At 37.6% G+C, this 20,798-nt stretch overlaps 5 protein-coding genes and 1 non-coding gene across 12 annotated transcripts in view; 2 read left to right on the plus strand and 4 right to left on the minus strand.

Annotated features, from left to right (window-relative positions):
- LOC18037190 (probable serine protease EDA2) overlaps nt 1-818 on the plus strand; it is a 5,544-nt gene extending 4,726 nt beyond the window's left edge. For all 4 annotated transcript variants that reach the window (XM_006425475.2, XM_006425476.2, XM_024180496.1 and 1 more), the window contains one exon: nt 482-818. In XM_006425475.2, coding sequence (XP_006425538.2) covers nt 482-600 — 119 coding nt within the window. In that variant the 3' untranslated portion in view covers nt 601-818. The remainder of the gene's footprint in view (nt 1-481) is intronic.
- A 737-nt stretch (nt 819-1,555) lies between these two features.
- On the minus strand, nt 1,556-5,311 carry LOC18037115 (protein CHAPERONE-LIKE PROTEIN OF POR1, chloroplastic). 4 transcript variants are annotated; one of them, XR_002904706.1, is made up of 6 exons: nt 5,165-5,311; nt 4,187-4,358; nt 4,001-4,104; nt 2,682-3,126; nt 2,276-2,504; nt 1,556-1,782 (listed from the first exon to the last, which is right to left on the minus strand). XR_002904706.1 is itself a non-coding variant. In XM_024181327.1 (6 exons), the coding sequence occupies exons 3-6, from the start codon at nt 4,327-4,329 to the stop codon at nt 2,348-2,350; spliced, it is 849 nt and encodes a 282-aa protein (XP_024037095.1). In that variant the 5' UTR covers nt 4,330-4,358; nt 5,027-5,074; nt 5,165-5,311; the 3' UTR covers nt 1,916-2,347. The 4 variants fall into 4 exon arrangements, 3 of the variants coding, with proteins under 3 accessions (XP_024037095.1, XP_024037093.1, XP_006425544.1); XM_024181327.1 differs by lacking the exon at nt 1,556-1,782 and adding an exon at nt 5,027-5,074 and having other exon boundaries at nt 1,916-2,504; XM_024181325.1 differs by lacking the exon at nt 1,556-1,782 and adding an exon at nt 4,999-5,074 and having other exon boundaries at nt 1,916-2,504.
- A 77-nt stretch (nt 5,312-5,388) lies between these two features.
- Nucleotides 5,389-5,461, minus strand: TRNAE-CUC. The gene has a single exon. It is a non-coding gene; the product is annotated as a tRNA-Glu (tRNA).
- Nucleotides 5,462-6,122: 661 nt separating this feature from the next.
- On the plus strand, nt 6,123-7,776 carry LOC18037743 (probable pectinesterase 53). The gene is made up of 4 exons (XM_006425483.2): nt 6,123-6,510; nt 6,627-6,816; nt 7,009-7,451; nt 7,587-7,776. Exons 1-4 carry the CDS (start codon nt 6,200-6,202, stop codon nt 7,741-7,743), a joined length of 1,101 nt encoding a protein of 366 aa, XP_006425546.1. The 5' UTR covers nt 6,123-6,199; the 3' UTR covers nt 7,744-7,776.
- Nucleotides 7,777-8,008: 232 nt separating this feature from the next.
- LOC18037846 (probable pre-mRNA-splicing factor ATP-dependent RNA helicase DEAH5) lies at nt 8,009-13,727 on the minus strand. The gene is made up of 2 exons (XM_006425484.2): nt 10,304-13,727; nt 8,009-8,659 (listed from the first exon to the last, which is right to left on the minus strand). The coding sequence occupies exons 1-2, from the start codon at nt 13,438-13,440 to the stop codon at nt 8,266-8,268; spliced, it is 3,531 nt and encodes a 1,176-aa protein (XP_006425547.1). The 5' UTR covers nt 13,441-13,727; the 3' UTR covers nt 8,009-8,265.
- Nucleotides 13,728-15,112: 1,385 nt separating this feature from the next.
- Nucleotides 15,113-20,733, minus strand: LOC18036873 (UPF0183 protein At3g51130). The gene is made up of 15 exons (XM_006425488.2): nt 20,397-20,733; nt 20,059-20,141; nt 19,792-19,866; nt 19,532-19,599; nt 19,350-19,455; nt 19,213-19,273; nt 18,952-19,118; nt 18,694-18,756; nt 17,725-17,772; nt 17,521-17,634; nt 17,253-17,352; nt 17,101-17,174; nt 15,788-15,892; nt 15,634-15,699; nt 15,113-15,338 (listed from the first exon to the last, which is right to left on the minus strand). The coding sequence occupies exons 1-14, from the start codon at nt 20,497-20,499 to the stop codon at nt 15,652-15,654; spliced, it is 1,215 nt and encodes a 404-aa protein (XP_006425551.1). The 5' UTR covers nt 20,500-20,733; the 3' UTR covers nt 15,113-15,338; nt 15,634-15,651.
- Nucleotides 20,734-20,798: the final 65 nt, after the last annotated feature.

A 20,798-nucleotide genomic window follows, 5' to 3' on the forward strand; every position in this document is an offset into this window, starting at 1 on the left:
CCATCTCGTCTTAGTGGTTTTGTGTTTTTTTTTTGAGTTTTGGGTTTTGGCCCTGAAAAAAAAAGGAAACCCTTTTTTTTTTTTTTCCCCCCCCCCCCCCCCCCCCCCCCAACCCCGAAAAGAAAAACCAATATATACATGTACACACACACACATATATATATATATAGAGAGAGAGAGAGAGAGAGGTACTAATCAATTTGGAAAGAGTACCAGATGCGTCATTAGAATTGTTTGCTACCTGCTGTGTTTGTAGAGTGAGTTACATTTAGGAAATTATGTGATCTGGCTGTTTTGTTACCAGCACAGACATTGAATGGCTAATCCTAGAGGCTATAAAAGCCACGCATCTTTTTTGAGGCATAGGCAATTACAAATGGATAGCAGATTGAAAGATTGATGCTTGTGGAAACTGTGTGTGGATGTCAAAGCTGATCGCTTGTCATGCTAATTCTGAAAGTATGGTTCTTTTTCATTTCAGGTGATGCCCAAAACTGCAGTGCCCCTGATGCAGTTCATAAAGTAAGGCAACAAGTCATAGAAAAGATTGATTTGTGGCTATCTGAGTGCCAATCCGTGGGTTGGAGGAGCTCCATGTGATAAGTTGATATACAAAAATGTGTAAATTGTTCATTAATGATTAACGAGGGTCATAATGTGCTACCTTCTCAACAGATAGATATATTTAATATTTCGTCTGTGAAAGGCATTGCTAGTGTTAATTATCACCTTGTGCACCCTGGTGACACTTGTATGTCATAATATTTATCGATAATTACATGCATGCCCTTTGTTTGAGATTTTAGAAACCCGTCAAATACCTGATTAAAAAAAAAAAATGTCTTCTTTTTCTTATTAAAATAAACTGTATTTCATTGAGCTTTCGGCTTAGACTGAAGCATATCGGGCAGAATGCGCGTAAGGGTTGTGAAAGGACATCTTTGAAAACTTTGATAAACAGGTTTCTGGATTTTTTACACAGAAAGAGGAGGAAGGGGTTCCAAACTTCCAATTTGAAGTCAGTTGTTTGCCTTGCATTACTTCTTATCATCCCGCGTCTCATTCTTGCTGTTACTGTACATGCTGCCACTTTCGAATTGGGTCACCCCAATATTAGCATTTGAAGTCCTCATAATCCTTTTTTTCTTTCTTTCCTTTTTTTTTGTTGTTGGGGGGGGAGAAAAAGTCCTCATAATTCATAAACATAAAACTCAAGCATTGATAGCTTGCCGGAGGACCGTAGGCTAAATTCTCTTTTCTTTTGAATGCCAATGTGATGGATGACACCATCAGCAATAAACTTCCCATTCCAAGCATTTAATCCTTGGATCCAGAATGATAAGAATTTCAATTAACAGGTTCCCAACTTCCCATTGACGAGTGTTATCATTCCTGTAGATTTTTTATTTCTTAAAAAAAATTTCTGACGTAAGACATCCATTTTTGTGACTGCCGCCTCAATATTACTTAAATTTCTTTAACATAAAAAACATGTAAAATACATTAATTCTGAATCAATGAGACAAGTTGCTGACATTTGTACAAGGTTGTACCATCTAAGACGATGGTCTTGCTTACAACATCAACGGGTCACAAGGACTTAAAGATCTAGCAAATTGTATGCCCGTACAAAATTTAACTGAACAATAATGTAGATAAATTTGTCAAAACAGCTTTTATGGACAGGATACGCGAACATAAAAAACCATCTTCAGCAATTGAATTGCTGGCACATTTCTCAGCTAAACTCGGGTGATTTATGTCTTGATTGGGATTGAGACACTGTGCGAAAAAAAAAAAAACTGTAACTATTAAATAAAAATTAATAATATTTAGTAAATATAATTTTAACAAAATTATTAAAGATATAATAAAATTTTCATCATATAAATAAAAAATCATATCAACATAACTACCAAACTACAACAGTTAATAGTTACCAAACATTTATGTGTTGTAACTTATCTACGCTCAATTCCAAACATCGCCTTAGAGGGAAACTAGTGTGCCAATCAAATCCAGCCCCGTGAAAACACTACTAAGTGGTCTGCATTAAGTTTGAGACTTCAGAGACGTGTTTCCCTAAGGTTTGAGCATTAATTCTGAATCAAGAGTGTGAAACTACTAAATCACCAACCCATGGTATATAGAAACGAAGATGTTAGAAATGATGAAACGAGCACCCTATTCTTCGATTTGACCAGGTGAAACTACTTCTAAAGGCTCATTGGCAAACATTAACAAAATTGCTAGAAACATCAAGGCTGTATCACACCAGTCAAACAGCCAAGGAAAATTTGTTTTTGATTCCAAAATATCAGGTTCTTGTAGTTAAAGATCCCTGGCACTACTTAAGATAAGTAGATGAAACCCAAAGCAGCACATATGTTATCAATGAAGTAGTCACTTCGAAGCTCCTTAGTCCTTTAATAATAGGTATAGGTGGAATCACAGCTACCATCAAAAAGGTTCCCAACAACCAGGAGAAAATAAAAGCTCCAGCCCTGCATCACAGCAACAAAGATATGATTCAAAGATTGTACCAAGTTTAGAGTAGGAGTTACTCTCAAATTTCTCTCAACAAGATTTCAAAGAATAATTCCCAAAACGAATAAACACCAGAAACATCTCAAAAACTGTCCAGTTGATGTAAAATAAACAGACAGCCACTAGGCACTTACCCATAAAGAAAAGCTCGGATCTTGCTCTTTAGCCGCTCATGTATGAAATACATGGTTGCAATCAGAGATATTGCTACCTGAAGGGTTGGGCCTTCTTCAGTTGGAAAGAGAACAGTGAGAACTCCAATCACTAGAAATGCAACGGAAGTTTTTATGATGATCTTAGTAGATGGTGTTTGGAACCTGCTCATGACAGCCTGCATAACACGAGACTGACGGACTTCCCTAACCTTTTTCTTGATGTCAATTTTTGGGTTCCTCCTTTCATAGAACTTCTGCATTATTATTTTGTCATGGGCAGATTCAATTGCATCTATACTTGGTTTGTGCCCTGCATATTTCTGAACAAGGAAGTTCCTCGCGGCTTGAATTTCTTCTTCAGAAGCTTCCCTGCTAATTCCAAGTCTTTTATATGGATCCCGCACATTAATTCTAGGGAAGATAGCTGAACTTGCAGAATTTAGGACAGGGTTTTAGCAAGTGATACTAACAAATTGATAGTTCAAACAAACCATACTAAAAGAAAAAAATCAATAGCAAGAGATCATATGAAGAATTATGGGCCAACAAAATTTTTACAAATCGAAGATGCTTTAATTATAAGCACTACATAAAAACAAAGTACAAAAGTATTAATAAAGCTGATGGGACTCCAAGATAAGTGGGGACCATCTGGTTACAAAATCTGACGTTTAAACCTACTGCTTCAAGGAAGAAGGGTATGCCCATAGTCCATAACTATATTCATAAACAGATAGGCATGGGAAGCGGGATTGAGAAAGAGTTATGCACATCATTTTGTAAGGCAACTATATTATAAAATTTTTAAGTCATACAATTTCTGAGTGCTCACAGACTTAACAAATTAATTCTCACATGAGGAGGCCAGGTATGTATTATCTTATCATGCAAGATTCTGCATCTTGATTTACAAGCAGTATATGGCCACTGCTTCAACTACCCATTACTCATGCATAATAAATCATGCAATTCAAAAGTGGTTCCCCCTCAACCTAAACCAAGGAAACGATGTATCTCAACGGCCAATGCACTCAAGTTGTTAGCCTCTCATTAATACACTCATTAATACAAAGAAATAGGCAAAGCACAACCACCGATATTGCACATTCCATTCTCTCCTCAGGAAAACAATAAGAAAATAGAGATCGCGACCTAAGAAGGTTCTTGTAATTTCTCATCTTCCGGACTAAGTTGCCTACTTAAAATGCATACTTTTGCAGGTTGATATAATCATGCCCTTGCAATGGGATTCTCAGCCTTACCAATTTCGCAGTTGCCAAAATAAAAGTAACTATTACCTGTTGATCCATCTGACATATCACCATAGGAAGCATCCATCGCACACTTGATCGAGTAAGTTCTTTGCTTCTTGCATCCTTGTGCAGAACCAGCCCAGTACCATCTGTAGCATTGCAGGAGAGGTGAAAATCATGAATCATGTTCCAAAATAACTACCATTCTTCATTTAATAAACTTATCAATACCTTTCCAGGTAAGCGATTTTGATTTGGTCCTTGGGTTTCCCAGGGCTAGTAAAAGCTGAAAATCGCCTCACTGAACCAGAACTGCAAACAGGTATCCTGAGACAACATCTTGAGGGACTACCAATCAATCCAGACACAGACATCTTTAAAGTATATCCGAGTTATAGTCACGCTACACAGAGTTCAAATATGAAAGATTAAGAATCAATGACTGCAACAAATGATTAAACAATGATAAGCCGCAATAAATTAGTAAGGGAGCATCATAAATCATTTTGATAAAACTGCAGCATTTGAGTTCCTCTAAGAAAAAAGAATTTCCTTTTTTCCTTTTTCTATTTCACATATCTATTTTTTGACAATGCCTGGAAATTTCTTCCTTTGTGATTAGCTGGAGAAATTTTGAAACTTAGAAGCTGATTACTTCATTCCATGATCAACTATCACTTTCAAATACAAACACACACAGCGCAGTCACCTCTTTTCTTCCCCCCGGCCCCCACCTTTTCTAACACATCATATGCCCAGAATTGTCAGGGTAATAATAGCAATGACAGAATCTACAATGTTCACTCAATATCTAAAGCGAGAGCATTCAGCACATCTTTTGTGATTACATGAAAAGTTAGTTCATCAACTTTCTTTGCATTTGTTTAAGATTACAGAAAGAAATTGAGTTTATATCTAAACCTCTAAACCTACCAAACTGGCATGTTCATTAATTTCTCGTGAGCAAACAATTAAATCTTCTTAAGAGGTAAAAAAATAAAACAAAATTGCACAACCTTAAAATCATAACTAAGGATCTTAACTCAACGAATTGGAGGGGAAAAATCTCACAACTACTACTCAATGTGCAATTTTCAACAAGTTTAGACTCTTCAATCCCTACGAAAACACGATACAAACAACTATCAAGAAAAAATAACAGTGAAGATTGCAGTTCAATAAAAATAATAAAATAAGGAAAATATATACCTGAATACTGAAAGTTAGTTTCGTTTTGGTATTTCTGCAGCTACGGATAGAAGAGAAGAGAAGGGAAGAGACAGTGATGAGGGCTTAGAGAAAACACTAAACCCTGCCTGGACCAGGGCAGACGCCAGACGAGCAATGGATTATAATACGGTGAGTTTCACAGAGAAAGTTAAAAAATAAATAAATAAATACTAATAAAAGTAAAGAGCTACCTTATAAAAAAATTCCGTTGCCGGGACTTGAACCCGGGTCTCTCGGGTGAGAGCCGAGTATCCTAACCACCTAGACTACAACGGATTCTCTGGTTAACGCGTGACCAAGTTTAAGATGTATTTTTAAACCAAGTGATCAAAAATAAAAATGAATGACGAAGCCGAGATCAATGCGTCATCGTTTTTGGGTAGTATCTCCATCATGAACCACTATTTCACTTTGTCGTTTCTCCTGTCACATCGGTAAGCAATCTTCCTCACACTACAAACTGAAATTGTAATTTATAAGGGACCATACTCTAATGTAGCCTACCTATTGCAATTTTTCTTTTAACATATGAAAAACTCAAAAAGATAAAAAAGCAAAATGGTAGGAAGAGCAAGTTAATCTTTATTACATCTACGTGGACCCATCATGCATTTATGTTCAATTTTGTTTATTTAGTTTGTGTTGTTTTGTAGAAGACAAGTTGCCACTGATAGTCAATGGAAGCTGGAAAAAGCTAAGTAAATTCACGGAAACACCTTATAATTATCTGATGACCAGAGTGTATAGAGTTGTGAAAAAGCTGCACCAAAACACTATTTTATTGCATAACAAATGGATATAATTCTCGGTTCACCAAAAGAGACAAGAAGAAACAGTGCTTCTACTGAAAAATCAATGCTGGGTTTAAAGGATGTGATTGTACAGGCCAACGTAGATACAGCCATAGCCTGATAGATTCCTGTGCCTTTTGGTCCTCATTGTTAATATTACACTCTTTATCTTCTACTACTAATTCAAATCTTCAGCCCCGCGTTTTCCTCTCATTCTTTCACAATGTTGCTGAAGCTATTCTTGTTGGCTTTATTGTTAGAAAGAACGAGTTCTTGGGTTGCTTCAAACGAGTCCAATGATCTAGCAGTGGTCGAACAAGGATACCTGAATTGGGTTAATTTTAAACAACATGCTCCTCATTTGAATCACTCTCTCTTCCAAAAAGCAAAGAACAAGTTCAAGCCTTGTAAAACCATTAAAGTGAACAAGAACCCCAGGCTTGGAAATTTCGTTACAGTTCAAAAGGCTATTAATTCGCTTCCAGTTATAAATCTCTGCCGGGTTGTCATCTTCATTAGTGCAGGAACTTACAGGTACTTTCTTAACTATCTTTGTGTGTGTGTGTGTGTGTGTGTACAAAACACGACAGCGAGTTAAAAGTTCCGCAGCACTAAGGCTAACATTCACGCATTGAGCTTTGCTGAATTAGGGAGAAGGTTGAGATTCCAACGACAATGGCCTACATTACTATGATAGGTGCTGGAGCAGACAACACGGTTATTGAGTGGGATGACACAGCAGATCGAATGGGGCGGAGTGGGCGTCCATTGGGTACTTATGCTTCCGCTACATTTGCTGTTAATTCTCCTTATTTTATTGCAAAGAACATCACCTTCAAGGTCGGTAAGATGTTGATGGTATATTGATTTTCATTAGTTATTAATGTACTACAAGTAGTTTACTTATATGATATCTTTGTGATATCATCAAATACTTATGCATCCATTTTACTAAACTGAGCGTTTTCTTTTCTTTTAAAAATAATAATAATAAATTGATTAATTAAAAAATTTATAATCTTTGACAAGTAGAATAAGGCACCGTTACCACCATCCGGAGCTCTAGGAAAGCAAGCAGTTGCATTTCGAATCTCAGCAGATACGGCAGCCTTTACAGGCTGCAAATTTATTGGTTCACAAGACACTCTATATGATCACATAGGCAGGCATTACTTCAAGAACTGCTACATTGAAGGCTCGGTCGACTTTATATTTGGAAATGGGCTCTCCTTTTATGAAGACTGCCATTTGCATGCTATAACCAACAGCTATGGAGCCTTGACAGCCCAGAAGAGAGGGAGCTTGCTGGAGGAAACAGGCTTCTCCTTTGTCAAATGCAAGGTTACAGGGTCAGGTGCTCTTTACTTGGGCAGGGCTTGGGGCACTTTCTCAAGGGTAGTCTTTGCTTACACGTACATGGACAAAATCATCACTCCCAGAGGATGGTATGATTGGGGAGATAAGAACAGAGAAATGTAAGGTCCCCTAGCTCTTTTTCCTCTGACGAACGGCTACAGTTGTTTCCATGAACGCGACTAGATTATCAAATATCAAGTCACAGTTTAGCAGGGGGTAGATTGATTTGTATTATAATGTTATTTGACTTGCAGGACTGTGTTTTACGGACAGTACAAGTGTTCAGGACCAGGGGCTTATTATGGAGGGAGAGTGTCGTGGTCCAGGGAGCTCACGCAAGAAGAGGCCGAACCGTTTATTTCAGTTGAATTTATCGATGGCCATCAATGGCTTCCTAGCCATAGCTTGTGACATCTTACCTATTGTGCTCAGTAGTCGTCTATATAAATTCAGATTTTCAGACTACAATCATCTATTTTTCAATAAATATATTACCCAACAATGTTTTACAGAATAAATGGAAAGGGCATAATATTTTACCTTCTCCGGCACTGAAAATTTTACTAGATATTGAACAGTGACTCGTGAAGATTGCTAAAGCAATTTAACAACAACATTCTTCAGAAATAAGACTGACAGACGAAAACCAGCAGCAAATGCCACCAAACCAAATATCCTGAAGTTTCCAACTTTCCATCATCATCATCACCACCACCACCACCATCACTTTTTAGGATGGCTATTTTAATAATTCGAGGATAATTAAAACTTAGCCCCTCCAAAATTGAATTTCTACGGGACAGGGAAAGTGTCGGAAATTAGCTTTAGCTTATAATATCATACAAATATCATACAATGTGAAGTCAAACAGTGATCCTAGTGAAATTGACGCCCAATGGACCGTGTTTTATCCACACTTTCAACTCAACCACATCATGCACGCCGTTTACTCAACCTCCAGGAGTTAGGTTCATGATATCTATCATATAGTGGTTCAATACGTTCTTGACGCTTACGCTTGCTCATTTTTGTAGGATCCGCCACCTTGAAGAATCTTGGTGCCAAATCCACGAGCCACTTTGGATCTATAACCGTTACCTCACGCATGTACTCCTTAGTAGTCATGACGAGCTCATGGTAGATGACCCAATCAGGTTGTCTCTGAAATAGTGCACTGCTTGGGTGGATATAAACCGGCTGATTCTCAACTAAGGTCCGATAGCCCTCCTGTGGGTCCTTTCTAGCAGCATGAAAAAAGAATCCTGCTGTAATTGCCTTCCTTATCTTCGTGAAATTCTTTCCAGCACTCATAACATCCAACTTATATCTGAAATGAAACCACAAGTTAGAATCACATAAAGATAAAGAGGTTTAATCTACATATACAACAGAGGTGTTAAAAAACACACAGAGGTAGAGAGTGATACTGTTAATTCACCGTAATGCAGGTGACCATCAATTAATATTTCCTGGTTTTGATAAACATAAATCATGGAACAAGAGGAGAAAAAATGCATACATCAGACAATAGCCAGGATTCAAACTTTACATTGTCTTATGACCAAGCTTTATGCTTTTCGATTGCTATCAATAGACATTCTCTGAAATCTCTCCACAGATTTCTACTTATTTCAAAAGCAACAAAACCACTACTAGAAAAGAAAGCCCCAGAATCTCCACAGTAACTTACATTGTGACACAAATGGGGAAACAGCAAGAGATGAAAAAGCATCCATTAGCTATCTCATTGAAATAATAGATACTTGGAATGACTCAGGCAAAAAATGGTAAAATTAAAATCTAACAGAGCAACTCAAACAACAATTCATTACTAACTTTTAGGGGTGGGCATTTTACCCGACCCGACCCGACCCGATAAATTTCGGGTTCGGGTCGGATCGGGTCGGGATCGAAACCCGATCAGTTTGAAATTTACAAACCCGATCGGGTTGTGATCGGTTCGGGTCAAACCCGACCCGATCCGAATACCCGATCGGGTTCTTAAAAAAAAAAAAAAAACGTACTGACCCGAATTGACCTGATTTCAACCGACCCGAACTGACCCGAACTGACCCGAATTGACCCGAACTGACCCGAACTAACCCTATTTCAACCGACCCGAATTGACCCGAATTGACCCGAACTGACCCGAATTGACCCGAATTGACCCGAACTAACCCAAATTGACCCGAACTCAATTCTACCCATTTTAAATCCAACCCGAACATAACCGGGTCATTAATTCGGGTTATGTTCGGATTGTTCTTTGTCTAACCCGAACAACCCGAAACCCGATCGGGTTGACCCGAACCCGACCCGAACCCGATTTTGCCCACCCCTACTAACTTTCACTGGAGCAATAATAACATATTCTGCCACAATAATGAACCTAATGATTAGTTTGAATCATGGAAACCAACCATGACAGAGAAGGAAAAAAAAAAAAAATATATATATATATATATATATATATATATATATAGGAAGCCAGTGCCCAAATATCAGAAGTAAAGCAGGTAAACAAAGGTTAGGCTGATTAATTACTGCAAATTTATAAAGTAAGAACAAACAATTAGCAGAATTCACTAGTACAAAATGCCTTTTGGTCAACAAGTCGCATCTCCACCACTCTTACTAAATTTTACCAGTCATACATATGAGAATCTGTGATACATACCACTGACTAACCAGATAGACAATTAGAAGCAAATAAATCTGATGAACCAAGCACACACATAGTATTTCACTTGGTAAGCAATAGCGCATAAATGACTGAAAATATGTAATTAACTAGCTTTGACTCCTGTATTACCTATTATCAAGCAAATTAGAAAAGATCATTCCACTTGTTCAGCAGTAGAAGAACATAAATATCACATATTGATCATACATAACTAAACGGTATCAAGTAAAGCAAAAGACCATTCAAAAGAAGAGTGGAAGCAATATGAAATTGAAACTAAAAACTTACTTATCCATAATGCTGAGAAGTTGTTTTCTGACATCCTGTGCCCTCCTCAAGGATCGAGACTGAACAAAGTTCTCAAAACACCAAGGCCCTGAAAAGTTTTTTGCTTTCCATGCCTCATACACAGCAAGCAAGGTCAAATGATCTCCCTCAGGCTGGAAAAACTTAGCCCTCTTCTGATCTGCCTGAGCTTGCTTTTCCCTAGGCCTATAGAAAATGTTGCCGGTCTGAATCATGGCAATTATTGTCAAAATCTCGTCGCTGCACCCAAGGTCCACACTGGCCAGCAACATCTTGGATAATGGAGGATCCAAAGGAAATTCTGCCATTTTCCTACCCAATTTAGTCAAAAGCCCTTCCTCATCCAAAGCACCTAGACTGTACAGCTGCTCCATGGCAGAAATGAGAGCTTGGGGTGAAGGTGGATCCATAAAATCAAATGACAGTAGATCATTTATTCCCATGGCCTTCATTGTAAGAGTAGTAAATCCAAGATTGATCCTTTGGATTTCTGGAATTGATGTAGGGGACATCTCATTGCGGTAAGCGCTCTCTGTATATAACCGGTAACATTTTCCAGGCCCCGTACGCCCTGCACGCCCAGCTCGCTGCTTGGCTGATGCTTGTGAAATGGGAGTTATGACCAGTGAATCAAGCCCTTGCTTTGGATTATAAACATTCTGTTTCGCAAACCCAGGATCGATAACATAGAATATTCCATCAATTGTCAAAGAAGCTTCAGCAATATTAGTGGCCACAACCACTTTTCTCTTTCCTGGCGGGGCAGGGTCAAATATTCTAGATTGCATTTCACTAGGGAGGGCACTGTAAACTGGTAATATGATTAGCTCAGGAACATTTTTACCTAGACCTTTCATCCTCTCATAAAGAGACTGGCATGCAAAATCAATCTCCTCCTGTCCAGTCAAGAAGAGAAGAATATCACCTTCAGGCTCTGTCAAATGGATTTGTAAGACAGTGATCAGTGATGCATCCAAATAATCGCTTTCTGGCTGCTTGGTGTAGAGTATCTCAACAGGGAAAGTTCTCCCGGGAATTGTAAAGATGTTGCAGTTGAAGAAATACCCTGAAAACTTCTCAGCATCTAACGTGGCAGATGTGACAATCAGTCGAAGATCCGGTCTCCGCTTAACAAGCTGCTTGAGCAACCCAAAAAGAACATCAGTGTGGATTGTCCTCTCATGAGCTTCATCAAGCATAATCACTGAATACTGAGAAAGATTATCATCTATCAAAATCTCCCTAAGAAGCATACCATCAGTCATGTATTTGATCACAGTATCTGGTCCAGTACAATCCTCAAATCGTATAGCATACCCAACTTCCTCCCCCAAACGGCAACCAAACTCTTCAGCAACCCTCTTGGCCACAGACATTGCAGCCACCCTACGGGGCTGAGTACACCCAATTTTACCTATTGTAGTGTAACCAGCCTCTGCAAGATACTGTGTTACTTGGGTTGTCTTGCCAGAACCCGTTTCACCAATGACTACCAATACCTGATTATCATGCACAGCCTGGATTAGTTCCTTCTTCAATTTATAAATTGGCAAGCTCTGCCTCTGTTCCTGGATAGAGAGCTTTGACCTCTGCCCAAAAGTCAATGCTTTCCCAAATGCATCCTTCTTCCATTCAGGCATGTCATATGCTGATAAACCAACACCCCTAAGCTCCTGTGCTAGATGCCTTTCACCTGTCTCAGGCATTGGATCCTCCCATGGCCGATTCAGATCCTTTGGTATTGAATCAAGCATTGTCCTCTGCTGTTGTTCCCGTACTTCTCTCCGCTCCTTTATGAGAGCAGATTGAAGAGCAGCTGCACGACTCAATGAGCCTTCTGGATTCTTAAAAATTTTTACAGGTGACATATCTACAGAATACCTGGTCTGCCCTTGCAAAAACGCAGGCTCATCCTCATTAAGTTCAATCTCAAGCTCTTCCTCAGCACCCTCTTCTTGATAAGCCAACCCATCCCCTTCCTCGTCATACATAGGATAATCCTCCACAGACAAAACCCCTGAAGCAATCAGTTGTTTTGCTTCCCATTTCTCCGGTGAGCTCATTCTCTTCAACGGCCTGCGGGAGGGAACGACACCATCCTCCTCCACAATCCTGATCCCTGACAAACCCATCCTAGTTGTTGGCCCATCTCTTGTTCCAGAAGGATTATTCCCAAGTGCATCATCCTCTGAGATCTTCTTCAGTGGAAGCAAATCCTTACCAGTATTCTGATCAACATCCCTCATGGAAAGACTCAACTTCTGACCTGAAACTGAAATCACCTTGACATACACCTCCTGATCCCGCTTCACAACATCTTTAGCGTTACCAATCCTTCTAGTTGCAATCTGGGAAACATGAACCAGACCCTCCTTACCCCTAAAATCATTCAACTGAACGAAACAGCCAGTGTCCACAACTCTCGATACTCTTCCCTTGTACACCTGGTACAACTCAGGCTCATTACCTCTGTACCGCCCACTCCTATCTCCGGAATCATCATTCTCTCTATCACCGTATTTATTATCATATCTCCTAGCCGTCTCATGCCGATCCCTATATCTTCCTCTACTCCTATCTCCACCATCATCATCGTCAACATAATGCCTCCCTCTTTGATTATCTCTGTCTCTTCTACCTCTATCACGATCTCTATCTCGGCGGTCTCTATCCCTATCCCTGTTCCTATAGTGATCTTCTCTTTCTCTATCCTCATTTCCTCTCCGCCGCTCGCGTGCCTCAGCTTCAAGTTCTCTCTCAAGGTCTTTGACTTTATCCCTACTATCTTCTATAGCAAGAGCCTTGAACTTTGTTTTTTTACCATCACCACCACCCTCTTTTTTTGATTCTTTATCTGCTGATTTCGACTTCGGTGGAAGAATGGCGTGGATGATAGTCAATAATGTACGGACAAAATAATCAGGCATCTCGGCGCCGTTTTCTTTCAGTTTAGAATCAAATTCATCAACAGTTTCGCAGTTACGACCCAACTCGGTTATGAACTCCGCTAAAACTTTGTCCCCGAACCCTAGATGAGTTTCTAACTCGGAACAGACTTTAGAGACAAGAGAAAAGTACTCTAATTTCTTTAGACCGTCGTCTGAGGCTGGAGGATCCATCGTTTTCGTTGTTCGAAATACAAATAACAGAATTAGGGTTTTCGAGTACCTGATTTACATGTCCACTATCGACAAATTCCAGATTTTTGTTGTGCCTGCGCTATCAGAAGAATAACGTTAATTAATATTTATTTTTGAATAAATAATAATAATAACAACAACAAAGACAAATAGGCCGCGGAGACAATGGCTGTTGCCGTTATGTCGGCTTAAAATTTCCCATTTGTTTTAAGAGTGAAGCTCCTCGCACCCCTACCGCTGGAAACTCTGGCCAGACTCAATTTTAAAACATGTTTTAATATTATTTTATTAAAATATTAAATATTTTATAATAGAATTCAATTAAATATTATTTTACTGATATTTTTTTCGTTAGAATAGAATTTAATTACATATTAAAATATTTTTATAATAAAAATTTTATTATTATTTTTTATTATTTATTACATCAAAATCACTTTATTCCTCTGGCGTGATAAGAAATGTAGGATTTTACCTTTCGTGCTTTGTGGGCTAGGCCCTAAGGCAAGCTCTAAGATGGCCCGGAAATTCATCAAATATTCTACTTTTTAGAACATATATATACATATAATAAATATGTAGAATTTTTAAAATTTTATTACCATTAACGGGCACATAATTTACAACAAAATCTATCAGACTCACAGTACTCGATCTTATTGACGATTAATAGAGCTCCACTTTATTATTCTTCAGCCGTTTTAAATCACTTTCCACCCCTGGATTTGGTTCTTCTAACTGATACAATACATTTCTAGCAATATATATATATATTGAGTAATGATACAGCCACAAACTCTTGTACAAACTTATTTTGTATAAATGACGTGGCATTAATTCATTGGTTGAATAAAAATATAAATTAATAAAAACAAATCATGTGGGCCAAGTGATATTTAATTCAACCAATCTTATCATGCCACATCAGTTTATACAAAATAAGTTTGTACAAGAGTTTGTGACTGTATCATTACTCATATATATTATCATAGTCCTCCAATTATTCTTTAATTTGGATGGTCCCCTCACTGTTCTTTAATTTGGACATTTGGTATTAACTTAAATATATTTATTTAAAAAAAAAAAAACGGAGTTGACATCTTCCTCAATGAATCAATGGTGAGGAAGCGATAATCTTTTAGGAGTAACAATTTTTTGTTAATTCAATTTCATTTAACGCAGCAGTAGTGCAACTATTGTTTGTGGGCCACTGCTTTCTGGTTTGAAAGGTACCTTCTTCAGGCCATCCTCACTGAAAATGAACAAAGTGGGATCTCCTTTACCTGTCTAACCATATCTGAAAGACGAATATTCAGACTAAACCATTAGGAACATAAAGATGCAGAAAAGCGCAACTACATGAAGTTGAATTTCCTCTTCATCTACCTTAAGGTTAAGGAGGTGGTTATACTTTCAACTAAATATAAATAGAATGCATACCATTAAAAGAATGGAATGTATCCCTTATTTCATTTTCATTTTTGAATCTACCTTGGGAACAGAAGAATGAGCTCGCTTTGGCTCAGACAACCATATCCGTACTGGCCGGGAAGAAGGGTGCTTCAAAACCAAATTTTCTTTGAATACCAAACTATTATAAATTCGTATACTTTTTTCCGATCATTCCTCTTACCTGAACTGCACAAGCACGTTGGACAGCAAAGTGCATAATCTATCTCTTTATTAATGACAAAAAATTTACAGAAGGTACACAGTAATTACAAGCTAAATCAGGAGTAACTGTACAAATCAATACATAACTGTACAATTATCACTGTTTCCCCCATTATCATGCCATGAACTTTATTTACAGTTACAGGCCATCTGTATGAGATACAGCTGCTGCTAATGAGATGGCATCTTCCACCCGGGGCAATCTAGAACAAATATCAATGCAGAACTTAAATTATTAACCACAATGACCAGAAGAAATTATGCAAAAGTTCAATTCCAGCAGTTGGGCAACAAAATAAATCAAATCACTAGATATGACAAGCTTTAACATACACAAATTGACATCTAGACACAATCAGGAAATACCTACAAATCATCATAACTCAAAAACTTTTAACCCGAGTAAACATCATTGGCACACACTAGAGCATGGCTACATAGTGATAATAATAACTGAGTATATGTAGAGGACATAATGGATTAGTAGCTGCAGCATACCAGAGAAGACAATAACCATCATGATTGAAACATAGTTACAGTCGAAATATAGCCATTCTTCATGACCTGCAACAACAAAGCATATATTCATCAGCAATGGCTCTCATAAAAAAGGATTACGGGGTAATGCAATAAGGCCCAAGAATATATCCACCTCGAATGCGATATTCTGATAACCATACACAAAGGTAGATCCAAACGGATTGCTTGTTGACCCTTGTGTTTGAATAGCCGCTCGACCACAGTCCCCAAGGATCTCCTGCAGTAAATTAATAAACTTCCGTAACAATCATGATTGATCATGAATCACAAAAACTTAAGTAGCAAGAAAAATGCTCAGTGGAACATAATACAATCAGAGCACAGCCAAAAAATCTAGCACTGTGTGCTTGAGGGAATATGAAACCAAGTGGTGACACACATTCACACATACTCATCATACCAAGAACCACTCTAATTATAGAAGAAACCAAAATGAGACAAAAAAGTCTGCTCGCAACCAGAAATGGAAGAAATATTAAGCATCCTATAAACAGTCTAGTGGGACATTTCGATAATTGCATATCTTAAAACAATGAAGAAAACATAATAATGAAACGTAAAAGAATTACAAAAATTGACATAATTTACATCACTTTTTAAGTGACGTAAAATCTCTTTAAGTGTAAACTTTTTGCACACTTACAAAAATTGACATAATTTACGTCACTTTTTAAGTGTAAACTTTTTGCACACTTACAAAAATCGACATAATTTACGTCACCTCTAGAGTGATGGAGAATAGGCTGTCAGCAATCAATTCGTTAGATTTCTCGTTTACTTTTAACACATTTCTCGCATGAACTCTAAAAATACAAAATTGTCCTCAATGTGTTATCTTATATTGTCTTTGCAATTACATTTCTATCCTTGTCCTTAACCAAATCCATCTAAAAAAAACCCCCAACATTCATTTTCAATCAAACCCCAATCCTAAACCAATCAAAACCTAAAGGAACTGAGAAGTGGTGGAGAGGACTCGTGGCAGCTGCTTGCATGCTGCCGTGCAATTCCTTGCCATCCAGGAAGCCTACTCCACTGCCTCTCGGTTCCTTAGGATTTGGGGTTCCATTTGCTTTTTATTTTAATTTTACTCATTCAAATCTGTTCAAAGACACATTTGCCTTCTGAAGATAACTTTGATGACAAAATCTAACAGATAGGGTGCTGTTGACAGCCTATTCTCCATCATTCTGCGGATGGAGTAAAATATGGCAATTTTAATGGGTGCAAAAAAAAATTGGCCTTTTCTAAAATTGAAAAGATTCTTCATAGCAACTCATTGTCAACCAACTCACAGATAGATAGATATAAAACACACCCTTTTTTACAACAATTTAACTTGCACTTCTTTTCATTTTTTTCAACAGCTAATAAGTATGATTTGTCCAACTAATGTTGATAAAAGTGGGAATAAAAAGACTTTACCTTCACTTGTTCCCATTTTGTGTTTGGTGTAATCTTGTTTTTATAGCTATGTACCTCTGCACTAGTACCTGCAACTGCAGACAGGAAAATAGTTCATCATTCTAAACGAAAAGCCCTACTAAAAACCATATTACAGCAGGAAAAAAACTTACAGTCAGAACCAAGGATAATAAAATTGCACTTTATGTACGAATTGAAATCTGCATGACCAGGATAGTTTGTATGCATAATGAACTTCTTGATCTTGTGAGTCTGCAGAAACATAAAAACAATTCATCAACTTCACCAAGCTTATTAAACACCAAGAAGCCTCTTGAGTATCACCAGAACAATAGAAGATAAACCTGTCTCAATTAAAAGATAAAAATACATTAAGAAAAGAAAAAGCATGAACACAAAATCAGCTTGAGGAGACAGTACCTGGCCATCAAATAAGATGTCCAAACCACGAGTATAGTAGTTGTAGAAGTAATCACCACAGAGTGTTGATCGTGGTCGAGGATCAGAAGCAGAGTGGATGACCATTTGGTCTACCTGTAAAGCTAACAGAATCAACATTAACACGTCTAACCCACCTTATAATATCTTGAAATTCCAGAATGGAGGTCAGTAACTAAAGATTACCTGTTTTTGGTGTATTCCACAAGGGCGGCCTAATTCAGTCCACACATCCTGTTAAGGGTATAGGCAAATAAGTAACAGCATAGCATTAACGTCACCCATATTGAGAACAAACTAGAAGAACCAAAACAGAGTAGAATACAAAACAGACAGAGATAAGCCATGCAAGACACAAATAGCCAAAATGTGAAATAGGCAACCAGATTTGGAAACAGGACAAAGAACTGCAAAAAGACCAACCCTAATTACAGCAATTAGCTAGGCATTCAACTTCTAGAAAACATGATTAAAAGCCTCACAGTCACTATTATTACTGAACTCTTCTAAGTTTCTGATCAAACGTATAACCTCTGTATTTTCCATGATAACTCAATGATATCTGTGAACCCAGAGTATGCTACATGCATTACATGAGACAAAAATTACAGCTATCCAAATCATTCAACAAAATTCTGCAAGACACCATTTTCCTTATTCCTTATGTTTTGACATTTCTTTGCCTGCACAGTGTTTTCGGTTCAAAATCATTCCGTAACATTTTAAAATCAAAACATTTATTATGAAAGCTCCAAAACAAAGCAAAATTTCAACTTGGCGCCAGAATGCTAAACAGCTTGGGTGCCAGAATTATTCCAAACCTGAATCATTCCCAATTCTATAACTCAATTCCACTTTTTACTTTGTGCGAGAGTAGTGAAAAGAATATGTTATCTATAAATTTGAAACTACCGAAAACGCAGGTTTAGAAAATAATGATGACAATAATTGTTACCAAATCTAAATTCAAACTGTTTTCTGCGTCTGTGCCAGATTGATGTTGATGTTGATGTTGATGTGAAGAATAGGGTATGAGATAAATTGTAAAAATGAATTGAACAAGTTAAGATAAGTATGAGCTAATAAAATAAGTTCAAAACAACAAAAATCACTTTGCAACACAATAAAGAAAACCACAATGCATGTGAATGTTACCTGTGGTGATGCGCCAAAAGGAATATGCTGGCCCCCAACAGTAAAATGTAATTCCTCTCCAAGCTGAAAGACAAATATATGAAAGTTCTGTTAATCCAAGAAGTTGCGGTATAAAAATTATAAAAAAAAAAGGTAACATTTTTTTTTTGTCAATCAGAAAACCTTTGAGATGAAACTTGAGCGGGTAGAATATTCACTATGTTGAGATAATATTGTTGAACCAAAGAAAAACCAGAACTTGAGAGGGAAGAGTCAAACCTTAGCATGCACCTCTTCCATGTACAAGCTTCCAACAGGTAACGAAGGAGCAATAGCCTTGTCAAATAACGATCCAACACCAACTTTTTTATCTGCAGAACCATCATATATAGAGACACGGCATGTAACAGGCGTAGTGCCATCAGGAAACTCTAAGGGCAGTTCCGCTGTCAAAAAAAAAAAGGGGGGAATGTTAACCAAAAATAGAACATCAAAAGTATGCAAAAGTAAGATTATAAGAAAGAACTAGTTAACTAAAACCTTCTCTATCCTGGCAGCAATCTGCATACTGAGCTGGAATTGGAAAAGCAAAAGACAGCCCCTGTAAAATACAAACATCAAACAAATCCCACCACATAGTACACACATGAAAAATATAATGAAGCATTCAAACATACTGGGTAGAATAGCATATAAACACTTCTTTCTTTGTCGTAAACTCCAGGAAAGGTTGGCCCAAATAGTGCATATACCGCCACAAAAGTAGCTAGAGTTGATGATCCCCTATAGTATGGAATAGTACTGTTAGCAATATGTTGCAAATATAAAGCATTGAAATGTAGTTCAGAGCATAGCCTACCCAATCAACGAAGTGGCATAACGCATTTGAAGCCGTTTGATATCAAATATTTCAATAAGGCGTAATCTCTGTCACAAGATTCAGAGTTAAGTGAAAGAAATGGTATCACAAAGCATTGCCAGACATTTGGACCTAATTAAAATATGAGCCTTGTCTTATAAAGCAATCAGATGAGACAACGGTGAAACACCATCTATTATCACAGAATAACCAAGAAGCAGCACAGACAAATATAGAAACAGAATATAGTGTAAGAATACCTGAGACCATGGATCAAAACGAAGATGAAATCCATGATCTGGAAAGCTAATAACGATATCAAGCTTCAGTGGTTCCTGCATAAAAAAGGCTGAACCATGAATGGTAAAGAAACAGCTGCCTACCGATTCTAAATCTACAAAAGAATATATCGTGTATCAAAAAATGACCATGAACATGTACTTGCTATTTTGATATACACAATTCATAGGTTACTCATGTGCTAACAGTGGCATGCATGGTCTTTAACTTAATTCTTTCAGCCAAACCTCATCAAAGTACTTCACATGGACAACATCATAGATATTAGGCTGTTGTTCTATTGAAGCAAATGCTTCGCAAATCGGCATCCCTGAATCAACATTCGAAACAATCCATAAACAAAGTTAGAGCATTCTCAAATTAATTAAGTAATAAACAACTGATGATCATCACTTTTAACCACACAAAACGAATCAGTTTCAAAAAATTAGCTGACATCCGATATCATCATTTCCTCCTCTATTTGATTTCATCAAAACAAATAAGTTAAATTAGGATTGAATTTAAATCAATTAAAAATATACACTCGAACAATTCCCATTCAAGCAATCAGTATCCGTATTACCGAGAGAAAAGGGACCGATGCCGACGCCAGGTCGAAGATCGAGAACGATGGCGCCCATGGCCGTGCCCTCGCAACGTCGACGGGGTTTCTGGCTCTGTAACATTTGGATTTGGATTCTGGATTTTGTTAGGTTTTTTTTTCCCCCTTTTCTTCGGTTAAGGAAATACTCCGTTAAGTCCGCGAAAGCAATTCACAGATGTTACTTAATGTGTATATATATATATATATATATATATTACATACACGACGATTGCGAAGCCTTTGTTTACACGGTTCGTTTCTACTTTCTACGACCCATGGTACACGTCATGTCGACATCTGGCTGATTGGACCTACGTACAATTTTTTTCACTTTCCAATTTGGGACGATGATTCCCACCGCAATTTGGCAGGTAGCCAAGC

This window comes from Citrus clementina, unplaced genomic scaffold (assembly GCF_000493195.1).
Source record: "Citrus clementina cultivar Clemenules unplaced genomic scaffold, Citrus_clementina_v1.0 scaffold_7, whole genome shotgun sequence".
Taxonomy (NCBI): Eukaryota; Viridiplantae; Streptophyta; class Magnoliopsida; order Sapindales; family Rutaceae; genus Citrus; species Citrus x clementina.